Raw genomic sequence first — 22,842 nt, 5'->3', positions numbered from 1 at the left:
AGCCAAAAAACAATGAAGGACAGATAATAAAAAATAAAAATGTCCACAAACAATTAAGAATGGCTTTACATCCTAGTAATAACCCATTTTTCTGTTTGTTCTGATGAGAGCACAGACATTATTCAGTTCATTTAGCTATCACAGTTTACTTCTTGAAAGATAAGTCTGTGAAGAACAATTATAATTGGTTACTATAAGCAGTACAATAACTGGTCTCACAATTACTACTCTGAAGCAATTTCAGTGACATTGTTAACTTTTTCATTTATGTATATTTGCGACAGTTTATTTTCTGTGATGAACAATGTAAAATCCAATTAATATTCCTGGAATGTATGTTTTCCATAATGTACAACACACCTCTTTTAGTCCCATTAATGTTCATACAATTTCAATGGCTTTACTTCTTGTAAAGTATATGTCATTTCATTTTAACTTAATCTGTAAATAGCTGTTATAAATATGTATTTATATTTGTGCTATGACCTGTTCTACATCCTTGGCTTAGGCCCATGAAGGATCTATGGAATGTAAATAAATTCTATTCTATTCTATTTGTTATACCATCCACTCACTGAGTTTATCAGTTGACACAAATCATGATCTGAACTTTTTGCAAGACATTTTGATGACAACGTGCAATAATGTGGCCAAACTTATCATGAAACTAGTGTAAAGTACCAACCCAAAGGGGGAAAGTGACAAAATTAGCTTACCTTCCTCTGCTGCATCTATTGGCTCATCCATAATAGAATTTGTGTTTGTGCTTTCTGAAGTGGAAACTGAACGAACTAATACGGGAACTTCCACAGGTGTAACCAAATCAATCAGTACTCCTTCCAATGAACTTGTTTCACCTTTTGCCTCTTTTGTGCCACCAGCTGCAGCTTCAGCTTGCATAAATTTAAGCCCATCAGCAACACTGTGAGGTGTTTCATCTGTTAGCTTGGAATAATTAAATTGCTTCTGGTTGCTTCGCCCCCTGGCCTGATGGGCAAGTCCTATAATGAAATTTATATTATGTGTAATAAATGTGTGAGGTAGTACTAAAAATATGAGTGCTGTCTTCTGGGTTGTTGCACCATGTATTGTACATGGCACAACAACCCAGAAGACAGCAAACATTAGACTCACCGCTGTGAAAACCTCAAATCATACATATGAGATTTTAGTTTCTCATGGTGGTGAAGATGTTTATGTTAGTCTTCTGCATAGTAACAAAGTATGGACTTGTAGATACCAGTGTTTCTCTGAAATGTTGGTATCTACCTACAAGTCTACATGATATTTCTACTCGGAAGACCGATATAACACATAAAATATTTAATTATGTCAACACATTATACTTTGGAAGGGGGGGGGGGGATTCCAACAACTAAATTATCAGACAACTGAAGAAAAATTTAGTGCAGTTGCAAACAGGAAGTGATCTTTAACATATGGAAAATGAAGCTATTTCAAGTAGTTGTAAAATACCATGACAGTGGCAACAAATTAGGAAGAACAAAGAACTGTGCAGATACATTAAAATATGTTATTCAATGCAAGAAATTAAAAGTGTAATGTATAAATGTATCAATGCAATGAATAAATGTCTTTCCTTAAGCGCTTTGTCTTTAATTCTATAAGCATATCTCTAGAAACAGCTACACTTCTAAGTTTCTGAATTTAGAGGCCCAATTGAGGTTCAGGTACTAAAATAAAAACATGTAACAAAACACAGATAAAGAATAACTTACTCTTTTTCCTGTCAGGCAGCTTAGGAGCTGGACCTGGATCTTGTGCCATGCCTAAGACATCAGGAGGTTCCATAGGATTTCGCAAATAGACGTCGTCTATAAACACTGGGCTACCCCATGATTTGCCATATGGAGACCCATGGCCTAAAAAGAAAAAAATATTAATGTAACTGAAAGTCACATAAATATGTGTTACTTTCTTATATTTAAACTCTTTTAATTCAATAACTGTAAACACTTAGTTTTGTTACCTGTATGAATAAATGAATTCTGAAGAGGTTTGCTAATGTCTTCTACAACCTTCTTTCGCATAGGATCCACCAAACACCTTGGAAACTGACCAATCTGAAAGGTACGCTGATTTTGTCCTTTCCACCAATAAAGTTCTGCTCTGTAACATAAGTTTCATGAAAGATTTTTCATTCTTCATATTGTGGTAATGGTACATTAAACTTTGTATGTTGGCAACAAATGTCATTAAATGAATCAAGGCAATTCATGAGGAAATGACAAAAATATTACAATGATATGACTCCCTATCAACTAGTAAAGGATATATTACAAACGTTCATAATATAAGAAGAAGAAAAAGGCACAGAAAAGTATTCTCTAATTAAATTAAACACCACATTTTCATATAATGAGTGACAAAATTACATGAATATTAGGCAGAAACACACGAGTCAAAATGCAAAAGTGAAAAAAGCAATGCTTCTGCTCAACAAATAGTACACAAAGTTATTTCTCTCTTTTACGAGTAGTGTAAATTGCTTGGGGGGAAAGGAGGTATAGCTCCTACTCATTCTTGACCTCAGCACTAGATGGAGGTGAGTGATCAGCATCATGCCCCGGCCAGGCATTACCCCCAGGAAAGGACCCCGGTACCCACTGGACAGGAAACTGGGTGGACCCCAGAGCCGGTCTGGATGCAGATGCCAGAGGAAAAATCCTCTGCCCCCATTGGGAAACAAATCCAGGTCATCCAGCCCACAACTAGTCACTATACTGACTGAGCTATCCCAGCTCTGTTTTCTACTTTATTACATCAACAAACCCAAGTACTAGATTTAAAATATTTCTATGCAGCTAACTGAACAGAGTTTAGAGCTTGAAATACTTGTCATGAAAAATTTTCTAATTTGTGGACGAATAATTCCTTCTTTGAATTTTGTGTCATTTACTTTTGCTTTAAATAGACCATAACTATTTATGCCAAAAGCCTTCACAAAATCTTTCATTAGGCTCTGCTTATATGCAGCACGAGGAGGATCAACTGAGGATCCCCTAATGGCACACGTTAATCACTGCTTGTTAGAGGAACAAACTCTTTCCTTGCCGGCCAGTCCCTAACAATAAAGTAGTTTTCTGTTACTAGAGTATCACAAAGAAAGAGAAAACAGTAATACTCGCTTGTATTCAGTACACAGGACATGCTGTTAAATTTCTTTCATTCTAAAAACACGCACCACATATATTGATGGCGCCCTGTGCTAGTTAATAGACTTCCTTGAAATTTACTTTAGATTAATCAATAAACAGCTACCATCCTTCATCTTTCTGTTTAAATTCCAGTTCTTCCTTCAATCAGTCCATATATGTCAAGACACACATAAAGGGAATCCTGCATTAAAATTTCAGATTTCTCTTTCTGAATATGGAAATCACTGTACTCTCAGAAACAGAATTCCAATGTTGAAACCTTTATCCTAAATGCTCTACCTGTTTCTTTGTCATATTTAGATTATGCATCAGATCACTACAACTTAGATAAGGGATGTATGTTTCTAAACCCCGAAAATGGGGTTTTACCAACAGTGAACAGTAAAACCCCAAAATATGATGTGAATAGTTCTTTTTCTGGACTTTTACCAACAGTTTGGTAAAACCCAGGTTTGTCTGGTAAATCCTAGGTTTCACCAACATTCGGGCTTTTATGGTAACATTAAGACCAACAGGAAAATATAAGGATGAGCTGGTGATAAAACACCACAAACAGGGATTAGAAATTAAGTTGAAGAGAATGTAGTAGGTAGATAGGGAGTGAGAGAATACACCCTTTTGACCAAGATGACCTACAACAGCAGGAACATCATGAAAAAGCAGGAGGAGACAGAGCAGAAACTAAACACCTTAAAACACTGAACTACAGAAAAATGCCAATGGGACAAGTACCTGCCATCAATAACAATGATGGTGTCTCCAGGTTCAATATGCATCTTGTCTGCCTCATCAAACTTTTGGGTGACCTTCATGACGGGCGGCAATGTTTCCGAGAGAAAGTTCCTTAGAGCCTGAAATGTGGGGCGATCTGTGGGAACTTTGGACCAACACTGCAACAAAACATTTGACATCCTGACAAAAATATATAAATAAACCCTGTAACATTTTAATTCTAATTAACAGAATGTTGATGCCTTATGCAAACTTTATTGAAACTTCTGTCACTTTCTTTCAACTGAAGACAAAGACCTTACAAACAGGCACCAATCAATTTCACTCCAATCCTTTCCAATTCACAATGCATAACCACCCTCTCATCTCACCTATGTAGTTGATGGAAATCCATTGAATAAACTATGAACCTCGCAGGCTGGGTTGAAAAGAACGTTCTAATCAGCAATGGGCACCCTCTTTTATACAAAGGCCAAATTAAAAAACAATAAAACCCCATGCTGACCATATGCCAAGTGATAACAATGGTAGTTATATTCTTTCAATAAAACTTTCCAGCAACAAAAATTATTTCTATTAACATAATGAAAAATATTAATGTAACTTTTTTGGACTTACAGCTTTATTCAGAACACTGGAAAAACATCAAGAGGAAGGTTGCTACCGTTTCTTTGCCTCCAAGTTCTCAATATCTGAATGTCCAAGGGAAGTAACAATTTGCAAGCAGATTCCTCATCTTTTGTCAAGCTGATTTAAAGATTTACTGCTGACAACTTTAATTTTTGAAATGGACTGCTCACAAACACACATGTTTTTGAAAAGGCTCGTCATGCATGTCTACTTATTAGCAGAAACTTAACAGCAGGTGATTTGAATTTATAAAAGTCAGGCAGCCAAACATGTATGACCTGAAGCTTGTGTTCGTTCTTTACTTTACTTTACTAAGTGACAATATACAGCTACTATTGTATTTTTAAAATGGAAACTCTGTCAATACTGCATTGACAATGATAAACACTGCCGCAAGGCCACTGTTTTTTTACTTTGCCAAATACAAGCCAGAAATGTAAAATGTACTCTTACATTAAGATTTTGACAATTCAGAAAAATAAACATATCTTATTCCAGGTGAACATAAACATGAAGAATGTCCACAACTAACATTTCACAAGAACAAACGTGCATTATTTCGTGGAGATACACACACACACACACACACACACTTGTTACCATGGTGAGAGCCTTGCAGTAGACACCATTAATTTTATGCATGATTCATTGTGGAGTGACTGTCACTTAGCTAAGTGAATGCATGGGAACTAGGGCTGAATAAGTCTCCCCATTTATTTACACTTTACCTTCCTAGGTTTCATCCCTTCAATAAAGCAGCACTTCAAAAGATATGTAAAATTTATATTCAGTAATGCTGACTGATGTTCTGCATTATCACATTCATTACCTGCAACATACGCTGATACATGTCAGGTGGGCATGCTTCAGGCTGGTGTAACCTCTCTCCTTCTCGATCAATCTTCTGCAAAATTTGTGTCCCATTTAAGCCTATCCATGGCTCTTCTCCAAATGTAAACATTTCCCATAGTGTGACACCGAACATCCATGTATCTGTTAACATCAATTTGTTAAGTTTAAAACCCACAGATTAAACCAAAATATATTTGAGAACCCACATTACTATACCTTACAGCAATAATGTACTGCTTCTTCAATTACTATATACAAATATAGGAAAATAAACCTACTTTCAGCAGAGAATCCAGAAAATTCAATATTAAGTTAGCCATATAATTTCATTCACAAATAAAATAATCACTACTACCCACAAGAACACACAATAAGAACAACATAAAAGCTGCCCTAGGTCAAAACATTGTAAATATTTCTTGAGTTGCTCCTGCATAGGACTCAAAGTAAATTCATTTCAACCAACAATTAAACGATCTGAAGCTTTCGCGGCAATGTAACTTAATAAAATGTTCTCGGGAGATCAGCCGCATCAGATGGTTAACGATAAAACCGACATTTCATTTTATTAACACTTTAACATTTACATGTGTAAGTAAATTTGATACAGAATAAACTCGCGCTACTTTTTATATCTATCATCAGTCAACAATATATCAAAAATGGCAGTTACACTGAGACTCTAATTTCTTTACATAACCATACGTATTGCTGTCAATGTTGGGAGTTTAATAATAAAAATATTAAGACAGGCCAATAAGATTAAAAGCGCCTATAGCTCACAGCTTTCAAATGTTATAACTTGTTAATTCAGTCTGAAAAGTACACAGTTACGATGAGTGGAGCACATTAGAAACTCAGTGGATCACAGTACAGAAAGTTGGCCAAAGACAAATTAGTAAACAACATTACACAGTCATAACATTTAACAGCATCAGCACTGGAAAGGTCAGAGATGAGAACATTATTTAAAATATAAGCCCAAATTACTGTCAATGGCTGGTTCAGAAGGAAGAATAAACATTCCCAATTACAATTCCTCCTGTTTCAATCCACAACAATATCACATCATTATTTACATTTTATTCTTTTAATTATCAGAAGTGAACATCATTCTAACATCTGCAATAAGCTTCAAAACAACTGAAGTTTTTGCGTAAAGCAGGTAGTCAAAACAGTACATTTTGAAATGCGGCCCCTCATATTCCGATGCCCTGCAGCTTACTTAGGGCATCCGTAAGTCTGGCCTCGAGACCAAGGTACATGCAACAGGACAATAACAGAAATAATTTTGAAGAAGCAGACGGTAATAATAAGAATGAAGTTTACCTTTAAATGTAATTAAGGTGATGAACTGTCAACATCTATAACAGCAGGAATATCTTGATCAGCTAAACAACTACCAGCTGCCACTAACCTGATGCATGGCTGAACATCCGACTCTTCAGGCTCTCCGGGGCACACCATGGGAATGGAACTTTTTTATGCTCCGTCATTACATAACAATCCTCCTGCTGCGGAAGTGCTCTCATGAGGCCGAAGTCTCCTATCTTCACCTGAAAATAAAATACAGAATTGTGACCAAATTAATTTCAAAACACACACAGTTTCAAGGAAAGAAAGTTTACAAGCACTGGTGGCCATGAGTTGTGTTGGCAGGATCTACCATTCCATACAGGTAAAAAGAAGAGTAGATCAATTCTGAAAGTTTGTGATGATGGTGCGTTGTTGAAGCAAACTGTTTTCTGGACATTATCCATCAACCAAGATTAAATAAAATCAATAAAACCACAACGTTTCGGAGCTTGCTCACTTAAGGCTTCATTTTTTTTCATAGTTCCTGCAGTATCGCAACACTGAAGTACAGATATTAATTTTATTTCCTTGTCCTGCATAAATAATTATTTCAACATACTTCGGTGTTCGTTCAAAAGGCAACAAAGCTTCTGCTGTTCAGATTGTGTGCTTGCAGCTACAGCTTCAATCAAGTTCTCAGAACCAAAGTTCACAAATGCATTAATAAGTTTGCATAGACCAGGCCACTTTTTCTCTATCAATTACCAGTGGTAGACTGTTTAATCACTGCAATGCTAATGGACTCTTAGTATAGAAACAATATACAATCAGCTACCACACACCATCTTGACCACTTGTAAAATTTGTTTCTGCGCCTGTCAGCCTAGGACAATCTGAAGTTATGAAGCACTGTGTTAAAAAGTTTCTGCCACTCTAAATCATCTATTATCCAATATTTCAAAGAATAAAAAGTGGGATAAAAATGGAAAATGCATGTAAAATATGCTCTCAGCCTGATTATTTATATACTCCAGTATGGTAAAAAGTAATTCATCTTCAAAAGCCAGCATTTTATTTGAAAACTCTAGATCAAAAACTGCAGTGATAATACTACAATTTATTTAATGATTTTCCAGACTTCACAGAATTTAAATGCCAACATAATCCAAGTATAATGCTAAACATGGAATTTAAATGCCCATCACAAAAAGGTTAATAATAAAATTCCCAACTTTTACCTCTTCAACGATACATATATAAATCTAAAGGAAATTCAAGGTCTTTCAATTCTCAGTGTTTCTAAATGTTTGCCAAACCTCCCCCATACTCTTTCTTTGTACCTTACTTAAAAATAATGACTGGCTGAGTTAATAACTGACAAAATAAATATTTACCTTATCAGCTGCAGCAAGCAAAACATTGCGGCATGCTAGATCCCTATGAATGAACCTCTTCGACTCCAGGTAAGCCATTCCAGTAGCTACTTGAAGAGCATAGTCCCATAACGCTGTCATAATATAAAACAATACAGTTAACTATGATATCACTTGCTTTTGGATAAAATGGAATGATATCCCTTGTCCAGAACTTTCAAGAAAGATGGTTTGAGTGCATCTGTCATGCATTATGGATGGAGCTATTCAATCAAAGGTAAAACATGCTGCAACGTCATATTTTTTGTTTGCTTGTTTGTTTCAGGAAATTCTACAGAAGAAAAAGGTATAAAAATTAAAAATATTAGTTACACAATTAGTTTTAGAGGTAAACACATACACACTAACTAACTAACTAGATGGCTTACCGAACCCGAAGGTTCATCACCGAATTAACCAAAGCCCTCCACCGGACCCTGTCCTGGGCCAACAAAATCCAGTTTCCTTCAACTCCTATCTCCCATAGATCCCGCCTGAGATTATCCTCCCATCTACGTCTAGGTCTCCCCAGCGGTCTCTTCCCTTCAGGTTTCCCAACCAGTACCCGGTGCACACCTCTTGTCCCATCCATGCGCGCTACATGTCCCGCCCATCTCACTCTTCTCGACTTAATCACCCTCACAATACTGGGGGAGCAGTACAGATTTTTAAGCTCGTCATTGTGCAGTTTTCTCCACGCCCCATCGTCTTCCCTCTTAGGCCCAAATATCCTCCTCAACACCCGATTCTCAAACACCTGCAATCTGTGTTCCTCCCTCTGAGTGAGAGACCATGTTTCGCACCCATACAAAACAACAGGCAAGATTATTGTTTTGTATACTTTAATTTTCAGGTTCTTAGAAATCAGACGGGAAGACAAAATATTTTGGACTGAGAAGTAGCAAGCATTTCCGGAATTTAGTCTCCTCCTAACTTCCTCACAAGTATCATTTTGATTTGTTATTGTTGTTCCCAAATATTTGAACTTTGTAACCCTTTCAAAGGATTTATTAGCTACCCTAAGATAATTTTGCCCGCCTGTCTTCTGATGACGAGATACTAACATGTACTTAGTTTTTTCTGAATTTACTTCCAGCCCCACTTGTCTACCAGCCTCTAGTAAAACTTCTGCGTTCCTCTTTATTGTATTTATATCGTCCCCCAATAAATTAACATCATCAGCATATGCCAATAGCTGATGTGTCCCGTTCAATTGCAAACCCTCCTGCCTACCTTGGACCTTCCTGATGGCGTATTCTAGCGCAAAGTTAAAGAGCAAGGGAGACAAAGCATCTCCTTGTTTTAGACCGTTCTTGATGAGGAATGTCTCAGATACATATTTACCTACTCGAACACATACACACAGTTTTTTAATTGTAGGGTTCACAACTGTTGTACCAATTATCTACTGTTAATCTTTTAATGTCATCATCAAATACAATTATTGCATATTGCTCTTGCTCATTAAAATAGTTCTAACACCTAACATGTTTCAGTAATCATTATGCCATCATCAGGGTATACATGTAGCATTAAAGCTACTGAAGTTTATAACAACACATAACATTGTAGTTATTGCTTACATCTTAATTGCATCATGCTTGTGTTTCAATACAATACTTTTATTTTCCGTAGTTTACACAAGCTTATTGTTAAAATCATATAAAATTTCACATAAAATTGTTACATTTTAAAATTGACGACATGTTTCGATATACAATCTTATCATCGTCAGGTCTATCAAAATTAAAATTAAAATCTGGTGTATCTGTTGCTCTGCTTATATTGCTTTTGTTTTTACTCGTTTTTATTACATCTCCAGGCTTCTTCGATTTTATTTTTGGAGACGCGCCTGGGTGCCTATATCTGCAAAATCAATTTTAATTTTCATATCGTGATAAGGCTACCGAAATAGGAAATGGAATAATATTACTCTAATTTATAATATTTTAAGGAATTATTCAAATATATCGTATTACAAACAAAATAAATGTAATCACAAAATATAAAGTATTATAACATACCGGGTTGTGTATGAGGTGCGTGTCCGTTGTTATTGAATGGCAGACAGTAACTGAGATGTGAGTATCGTGTATGGCTATATATATTGGGTGAAAGTTGTTTAGGGGGTTGGGTCAATGGACTGTAGAATGTTAAATATCGGATTGTTCGTGTAAATGTTACTGTCGTTTAATGCAAGGTTTTGTTTATGTGTTCTTTGTATATGATATTTCTCTATGGTGTCTCTATGTCGTTTGTTTTGTATTATTTTTATAATGTCCAATGTATGTTCTATTTTGTTGTATGAATGTCCTGTGTTTAATATATGCTTTGCATATGCTGAATGGTCTTTATTATGTTTTATTGCTGTAATATGTTCTTTATATCTTTGATTAAAGGTGCGTCCAGTTTGGCCTATATAGGTTAACGGGCAATCATTGCATTTTAACCTATATATGCCTGGTTTTTCGTATTGATTTGTTGTATCTATTTGTGGTTTTTGTTTCAAGATGTTTTTTATAGTGTTTTTTGTTCTAAATGCTATTTTTATGTTATTTGTTTTAAATGTTTTTGTTATATATTTGGTTTCTTTTCCTATATATGTGAATGTGGCCCATTTGTTTTGTTTATTTTCGTTTCCGTCTTCATTTATGTTGTTTATATTGTTTATTTTATTTTTGGGTTTTACTTCATGATTATTATATTAAATTAAATTAAATTATATTCATTTGGTGTGAATTGAATATTTGTTAAGTTTACTAAACAAAGGCTTAAAATACAATTTACATCATAAACATAAAACATGGATCACAAACCTAGCACTGGAAGCAGAAACTGCAATAAATCTAATTCCTATACAAAAACAAGATCATATACGACACATAATAGCTGACAAAATTGAACACCTAATTAAACAAAACAAAAAGAACGATCAATATAATAAAACACATAATAATGAATGGAAATTAATAAAAAATATCAAACAAAAATTACAACAAAATAAACTAACAATTACGCAAGCAGATAAAGGAAAAACCATCATAATACTCTCTATAGAACAATACCAAAAATACATCACACAATTTATAAACAAAAATGAATTCACACAACTAACACAAAACCCAACACTAAAATATCAAAAGGAAATACAAAAAATAACCCAAAAGTGTAATAACATTTTTAACCATCCCAAAACACAATACTATAATCATAGCGCCACCGCACCAATCATCACAGGACAAATTAAACTACATAAGAACCCATACTCTATCAGACCATTAATAAATTGGACATCAGCCCCTGCATATAAAATAGCAATAAAAATGCAAAACATTTTAAAAGAATATTGTAATTTACCAAATACCTTTAATATAACAAATTCTATAAAATTAATAAATGAAATCCAACAACTAAATTTTCATAATAATAAAAATATACAAATTTGTTCTTTTGACATCAATAATATGTATATAAATATTCCAACAAGCATGCTACGAGATGTTGTAAGAGATATTCTAAATAGACAGAATATAAATACAGATCTAATAAATGAAATTACAAATATAACTAACATTATTATTAACCAAAATTATTTCCAATTCAACAATGAATATTGGAAACAAGAAACAGGATTACCTATGGGAGCTCCCACCTCGAGCATATTATCTGAAATATTCTTACAATATCTCGAACATGATTACATAGTAAATATATTAAATAAATATCAAATTAAATACTATAGTAGATATGTTGACGATATACTCATGATTTTTGATGGAAAAAATACAGACATAAAAAATGTTTTAAATGAATTTAACAACATAAATCAAAATATACAATTCACTTTAGAAAAAGAACAAAATAACAAATTAAATTATTTAGATCTAACTATAATACGAAACGAAAATAACTTCGAATTCAAAATATACAGAAAGCCCACAAATACAAGCACCATAATACATGCCTCTTCATGCCATCCGAATGAACATAAACAGATGGCTATTAACTACTTAATAAACAGGAAAAATACATATCCCATAACCACAGTAAACAAACAAATTGAATGTAACACAATAAAACAAATTCTAATAGAAAACGGATATAATAATCATGAAGTAAAACCCAAAAATAAAATAAACAATATAAACAACATAAATGAAGACGGAAACGAAAATAAACAAAACAAATGGGCCACATTCACATATATAGGAAAAGAAACCAAATATATAACAAAAACATTTAAAACAAATAACATAAAAATAGCATTTAGAACAAAAAACACTATAAAAACATCTTGAAACAAAAACCACAAATAGATACAACAAATCAATACGAAAAACCAGGCATATATAGGTTAAAATGCAATGATTGCCCGTTAACCTATATAGGCCAAACTGGACGCACCTTTAATCAAAGATATAAAGAACATATTACAGCAATAAAACATAATAAAGACCATTCAGCATATGCAAAGCATATATTAAACACAGGACATTCATACAACAAAATAGAACATACATTGGACATTATAAAAATAATACAAAACAAACGACATAGAGACACCATAGAGAAATATCATATACAAAGAACACATAAACAAAACCTTGCATTAAACGACAGTAACATTTACACGAACAATCCGATATTTAACATTCTACAGTCCATTGACCCAACCCCCTAAACAACTTTCACCCAATATATATAGCCATACACGATACTCACATCTCAGTTACTGTCTGCCATTCAATAACAACGGACACGCACCTCATACACAACCCGGTATGTTATAATACTTTATATTTTGTGATTACATTTATTTTGTTTGTAATACGATATATTTGAATAATTCCTTAAAATATTATAAATTAGAGTAATATTATTCCATTTCCTATTTCGGTAGCCTTATCACGATATGAAAATTAAAATTGATTTTGCAGATATAGGCACCCAGGCGCGTCTCCAAAAATAAAATCGAAGAAGCCTGGAGATGTAATAAAAACGAGTAAAAACAAAAGCAATATAAGCAGAGCAACAGATACACCAGATTTTAATTTTAATTTTGATAGACCTGACGATGATAAGATTGTATATCGAAACATGTCGTCAATTTTAAAATGTAACAATTTTATGTGAAATTTTATATGATTTTAACAATAAGCTTGTGTAAACGACGGAAAATAAAAGTATTGTATTGTAGTTATTGTCTGCCTATTCCCTAAATATGTTAGTTAAGACTGTTATCTGAATATTATGAATGAAGATGGCTGTTTTGTGGGTTTTTGCGCCATGTAATCTGGTAGAAGTTTACCGATGTTTCGGAGGTCTTTGCTGCCTCTGTCATCTGGACATGATTGATGATGGAAGCAGCAAGCATCTCTGAAACATCGATAAACTTCTACCAGATTACATGGCACAAAAACCCACAAGATAGCCATCCTCATACTTGCTGCTATGAGAACCCAAAATCTCACAGTAGGGTCAATCAAGTTAAATTTATTTGACAATAATACAGTTTCAATCACAAATAATCACATTTATCCTGGTTTACTGCATCAAAAATCACTGAAACAGTACCAGTGGTAATCTCCTTTTGGCACTTCCTGTCTATAACAGAGGCACACACAACCACTTCGCAGGCACCATACTCAGCACTATGTACTTACTGTGTCCTGCCATTACTAAACGCACAACTGCTTGTATAAGCACTCACTGTTCTTCCAAAAGTCCTGTATCCACTGCTTGTACTGGCCATTCCAATAGTATTTACTTTGCACTTCCCTGCTGCACTAACTAGATGGCTTATGGAACCCAAAGGTTCATCACCGAATTAACCAAAGCCCTCCACCAGACCCCGTCGTGGGCCAACAAATTCCAGTCTCTTTCAACTCCTATCTCCCATAGATCCCACCTGATATTATACTCCCACCTACGTCTAGGTCTTCAAAGCAGTCTCTTCCCCTCAGGCTTCCCAACCAATGCCCAATCCTGCTGCATTATCCACTTTAATACTCAAACACTTCTTATCCATTGTAACTTTCCACTTATATGTCACTTCTGACACCCAGGAAGGACTCAACAATCCCTCCCACCATCAGCACAACACTCACTGTACCATGCCAGAATGCCTTCTTTTAAAATACTCAGTTATTGCAGCTAACTCTCTGTTCGCCAGTCTCTCGGACCTTTTGGAAATTATGTTGCCTGGTGGAGCATGCCACTGCACAGAAATGTGACTGTTTCTAGGCTAAGAGAATGAAGGGCACAGCAATTTATCACCAGGTCAAAAAGCTGCAGCAGAGAGGGGGACTTGAGACAATATTAAGGATATTTTCTCAAATCATTAAAATTTCTTGTTTTTTCTACTTTGTTTGCTATAACAGTGTTTATTGATTTAAAGGTAATGGCTCTTCTGCATAATAATTATAAGCTTCTATATCTGTAAACATAATATGGCATGTTTCAATTATTTTTATGAGTCAACTAAATGATGAATGACACTTTTATTGTGTCTACAATAAAGAGCAGTTTAGCGTCACAGTTTTCACATTTAAGCCTTCATACCTCTTTCTCTGAGTTGTGTCAATGCATCCAAGTAACTGTGTCTGCTTTTCAAGTGATTACTGTTCTGTCTGCTAGTTTATTCGTTCCGTTCAGTTACATAATTCATGTGTAACAGAAATTTGTGAAAAAATGCTTCAATAACAATTTCAACTTAAGTATTAGAAAACGTATCATTAAAAATTACAATTTTATATGTTAACACTCTCAACATCTAACGGCTTTAAAATAATGCATGTAACCCAAACTATGGCACAATGTTTGCCGATACATGTCGGGTATCAGAACAATAATATGTTTTAATGAATCACAGTAATATGTTATAATTATATTTGATGGAGATACTTGTATGTATAGCAATGAAATATTTCATAGCAGTCTGAATTGTGAGAACCCAATGAATACTGATAAGCATGCAACTGGATACTGCATTTTTAGAGCTACTGTCTGAATTTAATGAGTATCTGTAGATTGGTCAGTAAAGTGACTGGCTACATTTGGAAACATAAGAATTCAGTTCCCGGCAGGAGCAGCATTTCTTCCCTTGCAAAAACATACAGACTGACTCTGGGGTCCATCCACTTTTCTATCAGTTGGTACCAGAGGCTCCACAATATGCAGCTCGTGACTGATTACCACTAGTGCAAGGTTAAGATTGTGTGGAGTTTTACCCCCACCTCAATTACTGCTAATGAGCCTACCGTCCATCCCGTGATGATACATGACTGAATTTGGAGCGCTGGCGGAATGATACCGGCAGGAAAAATCGAAGGACTCGGAGGAAAACCTATTCCAGTGCCACTTTGTCCACTACAAATACCACATGACCTACCCTGGGCATGAACCCGGGTCTATGCAGTCAGCACTATCTGTCTTGAGCTTTGGCATGGCCCCACTTTACCATACATCATGGCACGGTGCTTAAACACGGGGCAACATCAATTCCTTTTAATGTCTAAGTAATGTAAATGGAAGTTGCCAGAAATTTTTCTGCATGGTAAAGCATAATGTTTGAAAGTGGAAATCATTCAAGTCCAATAATGATAAGTCACTACAGCACAGCAAATCTTCTCCCCCCAAAATTATTCATCACCTACATGTATTTTGTAACAAACTTCACTTTCTTACATCAAGATGTGACAAAAATTAATTGAATCAACCATCTTATGAAGTTATGTTTTCTGTGCATGTGCTTTGGCTATAGGCAAAATAAAGTTTTGGTTACCCATATACAAAGTCTGATATAAAGATTCATAGCCCATCTCTGTATGAAATGCACTGTATTCTACTGCCTCCTAATGGAGAAAATTACAATTAAAAGAACAGATGCATGCAAACTGTGCACATGACTAGTTCTTGTCCGTAGGTTTCCAGGGCTGAGATCAATGTATAATTTCGGCTTCTGGGCAAATGCCACGTCAAATGTTTGGTTTTAACCAACATCTTGGCAAACACTGCTGTTGCAATTTTCGGGGTGGGTATGAGGTAAGGTCAGTTCAGGCCTCATGCCCATCTTGACAATGACAACTGAAATGTTTTTTGACAATATACTTGGACTTCTAGAGATGGTAGCATACACAATAAAATAGATCATGTTGGGATAGATAATAGAAGGGAGACAAATATAATTGAAGTGAGGTCATTCAAAGGAGCAGGTTGTGACACTAACCATTATCTGGTGGTAGCAAGAGTGAGGGAGCGGCTTCCACTAAGTAGACAAAGAGTATATTTGGGCCTAAGAGAGAAGACAATGCAGTATAGAGAAAACTGCATAATGATGAACTTAAGAATTTGTACTCCTCCCCCAGTATTGTCAGGGTAATTAAGTCGAGAAGAATGAGATGGGCGGGGCATGTAGCACACATGGATAGGACAAGAGTTGTGCACTGGGTATAGGTTGGGAAGCCTGATGGGAAGAGACCGCTGGGGAGACCTAGACATAGATGGGAGGATAATCTCAGATGGGATCTATGGAAGATAGGAGTTGAAGAAGACTGGATTTTGTTGGCCCAGGACAGGGTATGGTGGAGGGCTTTGGTGAATTTGTTAATGAACCTTCAGGTTCTGTAAGCGATCTAGTTATTTGGTTGGTTAACACCAAACATTCAACAGCTTTCAACCAAAAGCTGATGTTATACAACTTGACTAGCATTCATAACAAGCCGGACTGTAGTCATGTCCTGAAATGTGTTAGTAAGAAAATACATGCTGCTCACAACAAAACATCTGAACAGCGGAAAACACAAATGAAGAACATGCAGTGAATATAAAGAAAAATAGCAATGGAAGGGCTTACTTGTGATTGGAGTGTGCTGACACTGTTTCCTGAGATAATCCAACAAATTGCCAAGTGGAGCAAGCTCTGTGATCATCATCATAGGATTTGTAAGCACAACGCCATATAACCTGTCAACAAATTTACTACAATATACAAGCTAAAAACATTTTCCTTTGATTGTTTGAAATAGTTAAAAAATTTAATTCTGCTATTTATCCACAGCTGCATTATATGTAATGCTACCTCAACATAACTTGGTTCAGGTATTTTTAACTAACACTCTGTCAAAATGCAGAAGACAGGAAAATACTTAAGTACAAAGATTAAATAAGTTTGCACTTTAGGAAATTACATAAAGAGGAGCTTCAAAATACGATAATGAACACCTAGTACTGTTAGGAAAGCGAAATCAAGGTTATGATGGGCTGCGCTGTAATCAGAGTAGGAAAACAAGGAATGCATACAGAACTTTGTTGGGGAAACCTATTGGAAAATATCTACCTGGATTCTTTTGAAAACTAAGAAGTAGAGGTAAGCAAAATGTCAATAAGTGATTTTATTGCTGTTACTTAAAAATCGTGATCACTGCCTGTTACTATCTAAAGTAGTTTTGACCACAGTAGATGTTTACATTTCACTAGATAGCATCCATTGTAATGGAAATCAGTTGGGCACCAGAGTTATTTCAATCACTGGAACTGGCATCTCCCATGTAACAGTTAATGGAGTCGCTGATTAAATTTCACTGGCTAGTGGCTCTAGTAGGTAATAATAGGTACTTGTTTACATACTATACTTAAGCCAGTATAATAGGGAAAAAACACACACATGCATATTTACCAATGTGCACCTCCTAAAATTAGGGTGTGCCTTTTGTTCATATGTTTTCATGGTAAGGTAATGTATCACATTTAACAAGAAATTTTGTATCATGATTTTTGACACAGAGTCAATGTAGATATTTCAAAGATAATAAATACATAAACAAGTGTTTCACAGAAATATTATAACAGAATACTGCTTGAGACTATGTCCATGCTATGCATGACTGACCAGTTTACAGCAGTAGACTAGATGACAGAATGGTCTATGTTATAAGTGCTGCTACCATCAAGCAGCTTTCAAATGTATTTGTAAAGGAGTTCAAGGTATGAAAGAGATAAAGAAAAAGAATAAAATAGGTAAACCCACAGAGGCTGTCTTCTGGCAGCCAAATCAGGATTGAGTAGAAATTGTGCAGTCAGTGGGCTGGTCACTCAGTATTTCACAATCAAGACCAAGAAACATCAGAAAAGTAGGCAGTGAAAACCCACAACAGGGTTGTAGAGCCAAGAAACACCAGAGGCTGTCTAATTTAAGCATCAAATGTTGCAAAAGTAGAGAACAGGGTTTTCCATTCCACATGATCCTCATACAGTAGTGAACCAAGTCCTTGTTCATTGTTTCTCTCTTGGGCCATCACAATGTCATCATGAGGGAATACCTATTTTGACACTTTCTTGTTTAAAAATTACATCACAGAATGATGGAGGCAGCAAGGACCTCTGAAATGTTGGTAAACTTCTACCAGACTATGTGGCGCTACCACCCAGAACACAGCTATCAAAGGACAGACAGCCATAAAAACTTTAAATCCTACTAAGAAAACATTTCTTACACTTCTCTGACAGCATTTGGAAAATACTTGTTCATCTAATGGTTAACATTATATGACAATTCATGAATTGCCAAACCCAGCAGTGGCTAACTTCAAATTCTGAATGTGAAATGTCCAAGACTTTGTGCAATTTTGTTTGCTTCCAACTCGTTGCTTCAGTCAAAACAGCAAATTATGATTTTCTTGTCTGTATTACATACATACACACAATCAGTTTCAAATTAAGAATATATGCATTTAGTTCCAAAAAATGCAGATGTCCCTTCTGCCACACCACAGTCTTGTATTGACTTCATTAACAATAAAATGTCATCCAGTAGCATGTTTACCATGTTCCATAATACAATGTATTAGTTGTAGCTCAAACTCTGTAGCGTAGTTCATGCATTCCTTAGCCATATTTCTCTATTAGCAACTAAGATGATTCACAATAACGACACAGCTGCTATAAAGCATGGTTTTTGACCATTATGACAGGCTGCAAGACTGGCACGGAATGTGATGCAGTGTGACCGATTGTCATGAAATCACTACAACCAATGTCCTTTGAACTTTTTTAAAAGTATAACTGGAACTTGAATGAAATTAGAAACTTTGATATAGGTTATACATGAGATTTTAGTTACTTTTTTATTTCTTCTTAAACCTTAGACATGCCTTGTATACACATATTCAATAACTGGATTTTTACATAATTACAGTACCGTATAAGATTATGGTGATCCAACTGATGCATGGATTGTACTTCCTTCACAAAGTCTTCAAATACTCCTGGATGATTAAGGGCATCTTGCTTTAAAACTTTCACAGCGACAGGCTGCAATCGTCCACTGGGAGTTGTCCATTCACCTCTCCTTACCACACCAAATGAACCATCACCCAACTTCAGAGACAGGCTACATAAAGACACAGAATGCTGCATTAATGAGAAAAATATGAAATAAAACGGTAATTCAATAATAAAAGTACCTCTATTTTAAAAGTTTGTGACGATGGTGCGTTGTTGAAGTAAACTGTTTTCCGGATATTATCCATCATCCAAGACTAAATAAAATCAATAAAATCCATGATGTTTCAGAGATGGGATTACCTCTATCGATTGGGCCCAACAGAGTAGGTTTTACCTGAAGACAGAGATAGACTCCCATCTCCAAAATGATGTGGTTTTTATTGATTTTATTTAGTCTTGGACAAAGGATAATATCCAGAAAACAGTTTACTTCAATAGAAATATCTATTTTAAAAAACATTTTTGTCAAATACTAGTTAATGAGGGGGGAAAAAACCAATTCACCTCTACTGGAAATACAAATTTCCATACAATGTACAAAATTAGCCTAGATTCTTATAAAATTTCAAATAAGTATTTTTGTGTGCTATCAAAATCATAAACTTTAATTTCCCATTCTAACCTGACATCTTTTTCCTGAATGAGACATGTCAGACTTAGAGATGTCAGCCCATCAGCATTTTGAATGCCTTTCCTGATGGTTCCAGTCTTGCTTCCACTTGTATTTCCAGCTGCTGGAATCAGTTTTGTCAAAATGTTCCGTTTCCATTGTTGAGTCTTGCGCTTTTTTAAAGCCTCAAGCAGACGCCTTGCACCGGGTTTACCCATACCAATTTTTTCTAAGTCTTCAGCTTGGACATAGTCAAAGTGGGTTAATCGAGTCACCTATTACAAAAAACAATATAGAAAGATTACTGTTCAATAATCATATTTACTTAATTACTCCATGGAACCAAGTCATTTATAAGATGTAATTTTGTTATACTGTATAAATGCCTATTTGCATATCTCGTTTACTCAGGCCTGACAGCTGATACACACTTATCATTTACACCAAAGATGTACTGACATATTATCAATAGTATATTAAAAATTCAGAATTGCACTCACATTCTATTCTGAAACAACTGAGTCTAAATAGAATACATAAGCACGTGTGCCTCTTTACATGGAGCACATGTAGGTTCCATGTGTGTGGTTAACACTGGTCAATGAGAATACCCACTAATTTGTTTCTTCTCAATTTTGGATAATAATTTTGGTAACAATTTATATGTTTGACCTGTCTCAGTGTTGGGTGTGTATGACACGCAGAACATTTGAATTCTACATAGAACACATGGTCTTGTCTTTCTTTAAAAATAACTAAGTATCACTGACAGAGCTGTGGAGTCGGTACACAAAACCTCCAACTCCGGCTCCTGAATTTTTAAACCTCTGACTCCATCATAAAAGCACAATATGTAATAATGGTAAACCTACTAAAATGGTAAATGGTACCATAAGACATTTCATCACCACCACATGAATCATCAGGCTACTTGTTAGACTTATAACCTATATTTAAGTATAAGTCTAATGGTTATTGTAGAAATCAGTTGATTTGTAGACAATTTGTATTCTTAAGGTATCGGAGCCAAAGTTACAAAGCATTATTCCCACACCATGTGGCTCAACACTTCATTGAATCTCCCTAAGTGTGAGACTACTGGCGGCTCACATGGTAGCGAAAGTGTTAAAATAGTATTTTGTTAAGATTTTATATCAAGGTCGGAGTTAGTACATTTTTACCGACTCCACCTAAAATTGCTTCTGACACCACATCCCTGATCACTGACCAACATACTCACACACATAAATCATGATCATTTGAGATATCAGTATGCTTGTGCTGTTAGACTCAAGATTTTTTTGTTATTTGGAATGTTGTGAAAGATGTGGACAGAGAAGAAACAGTCTGAGTTCAATAGCCGGAAACAAAAATGCTTCTTTAAATGAATGAGTGTGCTAAAAGTGCCAAAGTAGGGTGGCTCTTAAGGATGATGTTCATACAAATATTCACAAGAATCATTTAATTAGTATCTATAGTACTGGTGTATGCAATTGACTCAGTGAACAAATTAATAGATGGACAGAATAACACCGTTGATTAATGGAGTTCAGAAGAAGGAAAACTTCTTCCATGAAAGTCTAAAAGAACAACCAAATTTCATATTTGATGAAAAAATGCTTTCATCATATAAAATCACCTGTAAGTCATCTCTGATTCTTGTGGCAAACTGTTCTAATTGCACATCGTGCAGCAACTCATACAGCCACTCAATGCCACCCTCATCAGCTGCCATTTTAGCACTTGCGTATGTGCAATTCTAAAACAGAAAAAAATACATTATAATTACTCTACCACATAGCACTACTACCACATTCTGTAAGTAAAACATAGTGTTGCTGATCATACTTTATATTTTCCATACATACATACATACATACTGCCAACATAATACCAGATCCACATACTTTGCTCTACATTTAAAACATACCTATTTACGATTATATATATATATATATATACCGTATTTAACAGATGAACTTGAATAAATGACATGAAACATTTAACTTTGTTGAAGACAGTATTAAAGTTATTCACCAACTCCTAGCACAACGATGAACTGCCTGAACATCAAATTGACATAATGACACTTGATTAGTTGTAGCACATTGCATGAATGGGGATGTAAATTGCTGTTATTATAAATGAGTTCTGCCCACCAAGGTCAACACTCACCACTCAACTCACACTGCATCTGGCTAGCAGCTGCAAAGAAATGCATTAGTTGTTACTGTACTAGCTACCAGGTTATAAAACAGGCTTTCAATATAAATCACTTTCTACAGAACCAAACAACCAATAGATATCACTCGTTCTTACTGGAGAAGTTAAATCCTTTGGTCTTGAAATTTTCTTCACAGTATTGTTTCCAACAAATGCAAAAACGTTTTTTTCTCTCGTCCGTTTGCAGCTGAATTACTGCAGGACAATATGACGTTTTCCTTGAAAGTGGAAATGAAGGAAGACTTTCATAGTGACAAAGGAATATAGATCCAATGTCGGAAGAACGTCAGAATACACGACGAAGAATGACAGAATTATGATTAGCTGTTCATGGTACATGGAGCATAAGAAATCTTCTATCAAAGACCTAACCGCGTTCTATTCAACTTTCACCCAACGAAACACTGTTCCTTTCATGCATACGATATGAAGATCCTGTAACACTTATTAAGCGCTTTAATATAACAACAGTATCTCTTTCGATTTACAAATTCCTTTGTAACGTTGATAACAGATAGTTACTTAATTATAAAACAGTTTCCCACCAAAGACCTCGTTACACTTTTGTCATATGTTTCCCAACCCCCTTACATATTGCTATATGATCTTCGATGCGCAACAGTGC

At 35.2% G+C, this 22,842-nt stretch overlaps 1 protein-coding gene and 2 long non-coding RNA genes across 17 annotated transcripts in view; 1 reads left to right on the top strand and 2 right to left on the bottom strand.

Moving 5' to 3' along the window:
• The window catches only part of Ack (activated Cdc42 kinase), a 67,107-nt gene that overhangs the window by 23,930 nt on the left and 20,335 nt on the right, over positions 1-22,842 (bottom strand). For 12 of the 15 annotated variants that reach the window (XM_087344389.1, XM_087344392.1, XM_087344391.1 and 9 more), the window contains 11 exons: positions 21,634-21,753; positions 20,007-20,269; positions 19,299-19,490; positions 16,956-17,065; positions 8,084-8,196; positions 6,811-6,949; positions 5,371-5,534; positions 3,912-4,069; positions 1,991-2,130; positions 1,740-1,883; positions 717-1,001 (listed from right to left, as the gene is read on the bottom strand). In XM_087344389.1, the coding sequence (XP_087200515.1) occupies positions 717-1,001; positions 1,740-1,883; positions 1,991-2,130; positions 3,912-4,069; positions 5,371-5,534; positions 6,811-6,949; positions 8,084-8,196; positions 16,956-17,065; positions 19,299-19,490; positions 20,007-20,269; positions 21,634-21,729 (1,804 nt within the window). In that variant the 5' untranslated portion in view covers positions 21,730-21,753. Of the gene's footprint in view, positions 1-716; positions 1,002-1,739; positions 1,884-1,990; positions 2,131-3,911; positions 4,070-5,370; positions 5,535-6,810; positions 6,950-8,083; positions 8,197-16,955; positions 17,066-19,298; positions 19,491-20,006; positions 20,270-21,633; positions 21,754-22,169; positions 22,200-22,313; positions 22,841-22,842 lie in introns of those variants that run through there. The other 3 variants (XM_087344399.1, XM_087344398.1, XM_087344400.1) reach the window with 3 other exon arrangements.
• LOC147874630 (uncharacterized) lies at positions 9,867-11,568 on the bottom strand. The gene is made up of 2 exons (XR_015533952.1): positions 10,126-11,568; positions 9,867-9,967 (listed from the first exon to the last, which is right to left on the bottom strand). It is a non-coding gene; the product is annotated as an uncharacterized LOC147874630 (long non-coding RNA).
• LOC147874629 (uncharacterized) lies at positions 11,587-13,139 on the top strand. Its single transcript, XR_015533950.1, has 2 exons — positions 11,587-12,880; positions 13,039-13,139. It is a non-coding gene; the product is annotated as an uncharacterized LOC147874629 (long non-coding RNA).

The sequence above is a fragment of the Zootermopsis nevadensis genome, unplaced genomic scaffold (genome assembly GCF_977971745.1).
Source record: "Zootermopsis nevadensis isolate Lab colony 2312 unplaced genomic scaffold, Znev_1.0 Znev_ptg000007l, whole genome shotgun sequence".
Lineage (NCBI taxonomy): Eukaryota > Metazoa > Arthropoda > Insecta > Blattodea > Termopsidae > Zootermopsis > Zootermopsis nevadensis.
Note: the sequence above shows the minus strand (reverse complement) of the source record. Positions and strands in the feature narration are given on the sequence as shown.